The sequence below is a fragment of the Suricata suricatta genome, chromosome 9, assembly GCF_006229205.1.
Source record: "Suricata suricatta isolate VVHF042 chromosome 9, meerkat_22Aug2017_6uvM2_HiC, whole genome shotgun sequence".
Classification (NCBI taxonomy): Eukaryota; Metazoa; Chordata; class Mammalia; order Carnivora; family Herpestidae; genus Suricata; species Suricata suricatta.
Window position 1 is genome coordinate 72,484,326 of NC_043708.1, and position 6,388 is coordinate 72,490,713.

Here is a 6,388-nt window from a genome sequence, read left to right on the forward strand (position 1 = left end):
GAGATGGCTTTGGTATCAGAGAGGAAGTTGGCCAACATGTTGGGGACAGTGGAGGTGACATACCAGATCTCTAGGAAGGAGAAGTTGGCGAGCAAGATGTACATGGGGGTGTGGAGGCTCTGATCCCAGCGCACAGCACAGATGATAGACCCATTGCCCATGAGGGTCAGGAGGTAGACAACAGAGAAGAGCACAAAGAAGAGGATCTGCCCCTCCCTGGAGCAAGGGAAGCCCAGGAGGATGAAGCCAGTGATGGTGCTGGAGGTGTTGGGGGTGTTGGAGATATTCATGTGTCTGGGAGCTGTGAAAAGACCATCAAATTATTGAATGTCTGTGTAAATGGGGGCCCATATATGTACTGAAACAACCCGGTGGAATGCAATAAACATGTATATCTCAGTAATTACTATTTTTGTCTCATCCTGAAATATTGTTCTGGCTCAGTTGTTGGACTGAAAAACACAAGAAGCCAGTGAATATCAGTGGATAGACAGAGATATTTCTTTATTGTGAGATATATGGAAACATGCTTAATACATAAACTTGTAGCTTAATAAATCATCACACATAAACCTCCATAGTAATTACTGCTGGCACCAAGAAATAGCTTATCACTTGCATCCTAAATTCCTCCCTCCCTCACGCTCTATCCCAATCACTATCTTCTGCCTCTCTATTCCTCCAAATATAACATTCTTCTTTCCTTACAGTAATCACTTCTTTGTTTTTATTTTAATAACAAACTACACATTTATAAACAAAAGTATTTGGTTTTACTTGTTTTTCTACTTTACACAAAGGAAAGTATACTTTTAGATGGCTTCTTTCATTCAACAGGAAGTTCATGAGATTCATGTTGTTGCATGTATTTGTAGTCTTTCCATTTTTACTTCTCTATACTATTACGTTCTATGAATAAACCATAGCCTAGATGAATTATTAGCTATTAGGAATAATGCCACTATGAATATGAAGTTCATTTTTCCTGGTTCACATATTTATGTATTTCTATAGGCTGGATAATGGCTGGATAATAGAATGTGTGCACCTTCAACTTTATTAAACTCAACAGTGTTTCATCATTTTTGCACTATTTTCCACTTACAGTGACAGTACATGAGAGCTCTGATTGTCAACAGCCTGTTTTAATGCTAAGGTCTTTATTTACCAGAGCCTGGGAATGATGTACAGAGTGCATTTTAACTGCTTCTCTCTTTTTTGTTTTCTTCTGGTGATATTGGACTGGGTAGTTCTCCTCCTGGCAGTACTTTTTTTTTCCAGAGTAGATGATTACATCAGAACAGCTCTGCTCTCAAGAGAGAATAGTCCCGAAGTGATTTAAAAAATAAAAAAATAAAAAAAGAAAAAACTATCCCCAAACTTGGTTTATGAGAACACTGTAATGCATGATATAATTCACAGCTACTTCTGGGAACTTTGTTATTCATCTTACATGAACATTGAGTCTTATGATCAGTCTTTTAATTTAAATAAGGTAATTCTTTACTGTTTGCCTCTTCTAAGAGAGAATTCTTTGAAGTGGTTCACTCATAAGCATCTTACTGAGCAGAAAGTTTCAAATAGAACTTCTTTTCATAGGCTCAACATCAGTTTGTGTAAGTTAGTTTGCCAGAAGTGACTGAGAATCAGCATAATACTTTGCACTTAGACAGCTCTTAATAAATATTCATAAAATGAATGAATAACACACTTTTTTCAGTTTCCAGAAAGAGATCACACCCACACAGCTACTCGTGGGCAAAGCTGATTCAGATTGTGTGGCCTTGGAGCAGCAGACCCTTAGGACTAATGGAATCACTTTTTTATTTTGACGTAGTTAATGAACTCATCGATTCTGTTTAGTAATGCAATCTACCAATTTCAGGAGTAAAAGATTCAAATTGTAGGAGATAGCTTTAGCTCACCTCTGTTACTATAGTTCCCCAGCCATCTAGGGTAGATACAGATGAGGGATAGGATGAACATTAATTTGGTTTTATGGAAATAGGTCTGTGTCTGGGTTGGGAATATGACTACAAAATTCATTGGTTTCTATTCCAGCCATATAAACTGTGGTACCTGATACGATCGATCCAATGTTAAGGTACATGTAGTGGGAAACTTTAAAAGAAGAGAAAGCTTTTGTTTTTTTGTTTCCTTCTAGTCACTGCTTGGGAGTGCTTCAAGGCAGAATGACCTTAGAAGGTTAAACATTTGCATAATGGTTTTATGTTTTTCTGAGCTAAAACAACAACAACAACAACAACAACAACAACAACAACAACCAATGTTAAATAATCCTACCCTCAATCCTGGGTCTTAGTTATATAGCCTCTGTAAATAGGGCATGCCTAAGGAACATGAGAAATATCTATTTCCATTATCTGGATTATAGTATCAGTTAAACAATCAAGTTAATTTTGAGAGTTGGCATAGTTATCCAGAAATTCTGACAGTGGTCTCTTGATGATAGTGTATTTTTGTGTTAATTTGAGAGAAAGATTTGTGATAGGGGACCAGCAAATTGAGTAGTAATTTGGAACTTATGAATTATGTACCAAAGCTTCCATTTCGGAGCCAGATCTAGTTCTAGATTTCATAAACTTTCATAACATGGGGGACTCATGTGGTCAATAAAATTTCCCAAGGTCCTGCTATATTATGTCTTAAGTTATATTACAGTGGGGCTTTTAGAGCCTCAGCTGTGAGGGGAACAGGTTCTGGTTCTTGTACCATAAATTTGCACTTTCTAAATGTCCTTTCCTCCCTGATTTTAGGAACATGTGACTAGGGACTGATATTAAGTTTCAGATACCAAATATTCCAGTTTTTGAAGGCGAACTTAAATCAGATGAAAAAGATCTAATATACATTTGCATAATCTTACACTGTTCTCATTCAAGATGAACATATTCAGAATGTGGTCTTTTCTGAAGCAACCATTTTTCCAAATGCCCTGTGTTTTGAATGGGGCTGTTAACAATTGTTGGAGCCATGACAATACATTAACTGCTAATGGATGGAAGGAGTGACTCAAAATAAAATTTACTTTAACATGTGAAAGTCACTTACAGACTTTAAATTCCATAAAGTTAAAAAAAAGTCATTTTTAGCCATATAGCTTTAGTACCAACTCAGAAAAGTCATTCAGTTTTTAGTAGGTCAAAAGAATTTATACTTATTGTGGTTGGGCATTTTTAACCAAAGTGTGTTGTAAGATGTTTCTAAAAGGTTATTTTTTGTAATGATTATTACACCATTGTCTATCACCTCAAAATATTTTCAGCACTTTGAATGGCTTAATGTTTAAGGACTTACTTTTCCTGGTTCAGTGTAATATTACATCCCTTCCTTTCTTTTACACTTCACATCCAATTCATCAGCAAGATGCTTCTGTTTCTAATCTATGATTCACATCATCCACGTCTCTTTGTCTTCACTGTTGTCTCCCAAGTTCAAATGACCATTTCTTCCTTGGACTTCTGTAGCAGCAACCTAACAGAAGTCTTTGTTTCTACTTTTGTTCCTCTACCCTCCGTTTTCCAAGCAGCAGCACATTACTCCTTAAAAATGGAAAAACCAATCATGTTAGACTTTTTAGTAAAACCATTCCATCTCAGAACAGTTCTGTGTCAGGAAGTCTCACACAGCTGTTCTAGAAAGCTAGAAGGTGTTCTAGAAAATAGGAATGGCCAACATCATTTTATGCTCAATCTGATATATTTAACAGGACTGTGTTGCTACTCACCTTTTATTACTTAGCTCATTTGTACAGTAAAAACTATGATGCTTACCTGCCTTAAGTTTTAGCTGGAGCCTTCTGGGGGGGGGGGGGAGAGGAGGAGACTGACCTCTGGGGTCAATTCCCACTGCAGACGCACTTTGAATATCACTGTTTTTAGGACTCAAGGCTGAGTTAGTGGACTGAGTTAATTAGCAACATTATTTTGTTTTGGTTTACTTGTTAAATTAGTCAACCTAGGAAAGGTTGAGATAGACCAAGTGAGAGAGCTAGGTTGTGCCATACACAGTTGGAGGAAGACATTTCCTATTCTTGGTAGGTCCATGTGTTGGCCTTCTCTCCATAGCCAGTCCAGAGATGTCTCATGACAACTCAATTTCCTCCTTTAGCTACTTTAGCTAGTTTCAGTGAGGGGGCTGTCACATCTGCAACATTGGCAATCTGTTTCTACAAAATACTTAAAAGTGAGGATAATTTTCCCAATTAGGATGAGTGGCAGGCTGGTGTGTGTAACAGAAAAAATAATGGATTTAGAGTGAAGAGATTTTTTTTATTAGTCATAGGAAATTAATAACCAGTTACCTTAAAATGGGCATTAAAATGCCTGTTTAAAGGGCTGCTGTATGGGGTGCCTGGGTGGCTCAGTCAGTTAAGTGTCCAGCTTCAGCTCAGGTCATGATCTCACAGTTCATGGGTTCGAGCCCCACATCAGGCTCTGTGCTAATAGCTAGCTCAGAGCCTGAGCCTGCTTCGGATTCTGTGTCTCCCTCTCTCTCTGGCCCTCTCTTGTTTGTGCTGTCTCTCTCTTTCTTTCAAAAATAAATAAAAAACATAAAAAAATTTAAAGGGCTGCTGTAAAGATTATCAAATGAGATAAATGTCTGTAGAAGCACCTTGACCATTGCCTGACCAGTAAAAGCTTAAGAAATATTGGCTGTAGGAAATTTGAAGAGAGCTGTGGGTAAAATCTAGGAGATTATGACTTTTGATCTCCACACTTCATAAGCTTATTACCTGGATCAGCAAAGGGAATTCCAGACTGAAGCTTCTCAAATTTTCTGTTTGTCTTAGAGAGATGGCAATAACCAGAGAGGAGGAAAGAGGTGGAAGTGATTGTGATAAGGATCCTTGATTTTGTTTGTGGAAGAGTGGAGGGATTATAAGCAGAGCCTGTCAGGAAGTAGGCCCTGTTTTGTTTTGTTTTCTTTAATCTGTGAGGATCCATTTACTCCCTCTAAAAGGAAAACAGTGTCAAGAGACATTTCTGTGCTTGTTATTCACTACCTTTGGGACCTATCTTAACTTCTGTTTTTTTTTTTTTTCTGTAATAATATTTTTCCCTTGTTTTAAACCTCTAACAGATAGAATGATATTTTAACAATTCAGTTGACTGGTTGTTTCCTTAATTAATCAACCAATAAGTCTATCCCCAACTTCCCTGAGTGTGCCCCTGTGCAATTCCTGCCGCCTCCCTCATTCTCCAGGTAACCACTGAGATTTCTCTCACGGTAGATGTCTGCATTTTCTACAACTTTATATAATGGAATCATACCATGTTCCTTTTTTTGGGGTCTAGTTTCTTTACTCAGCACAATTATTTTGAGATTCATTCATGTTTTGGCATCTATCCATAGATCATTCTTTTTGTTGCTGAGTAATATTCTGTTGTATAGATATGTGAGAAGTTATTAACCCATTATCTTTTGATGGCTTTGGGTTGTTTCCAAAGTTTTGTGTTATAAGTAAACCTGCTAGGAACATTTGTGTACAAGACTTTGTATGTTATATGATTTTTCATCTTAGGTAATAGCTAGGTGTGAAATGGCTTTATCAAGTGGTAGATATATGCTTAACTTTTTAATAAGCTGCCAACGTATTTTCCAAAGTTGTCATACCATTTTACATTGACACTAGCAGTGTATGAGGGTTCTGGTGCATTTTTATCATGACCAACACTGGTATGGTTGGTCTTTTTTATTTTAGTCATACTGGTATGTATATAGTAGTAGCTCACTGTGGTTTTGCAATTCTCTTATGACTAGTGATGTTGAAATATATTTTAATGTGCTTATTTGGCATTTGTATTTATGCTATTAAATGTCTGCTCAAATGTTTTTATCAACATTTTTATTGGGTCATCTGTTTTCTTTTTTTTAAGATTTTTTTAATGTTTATTTTTTTTCTTTCCGTCATGTTACATTTTATATTTTGAAATATGGAAGCATATTTTAAATACTCTTAAGGCATTTATTTATTAAAACGTTCTCTGCCGAGATTTCACATTAGCTTAAAATTCAAATCAGTCTTTCCATTTCTCTACTGAGGTATCCGCCTCAGTGCTTTACATAAAAACACCTTCTCCAGCCATCTGTGTCACCAGAGTCCACACGGGGAGCCCATGGTCGGTCTCTCTGCTCCTAGGTGAGCCAGCTAGGTGTTAATACTGCTCCGCTACAAGGTGAAAGCTCCTAATCCAACTCATTGGAAAAAGAGTGAAACTTCTACAAAGTACACTTTAAGAAGAGGTACTTTTTGCTCATGAAAAGAAACCAGTGAGTCCTCTAAGAATAATAAAAGGGAATATTTTACAGTTAAGCACATGATTTGGAGTGAAGAATTCGGACATTGCTCTGCTGGTCCAGGCTG

General features: G+C 37.0%; 1 protein-coding gene across 1 annotated transcript in view; it reads right to left on the bottom strand.

Annotated features, from left to right (window-relative positions):
* Nucleotides 1-290, bottom strand: part of LOC115302250 (olfactory receptor 11G2-like) — a 24,240-nt gene extending 23,950 nt beyond the window's left edge. The window contains exon 1 of the mRNA XM_029952206.1: nt 3-290. Coding sequence (XP_029808066.1) covers nt 3-290 — 288 coding nt within the window. The remainder of the gene's footprint in view (nt 1-2) is intronic.
* Nucleotides 291-6,388: the final 6,098 nt, after the last annotated feature.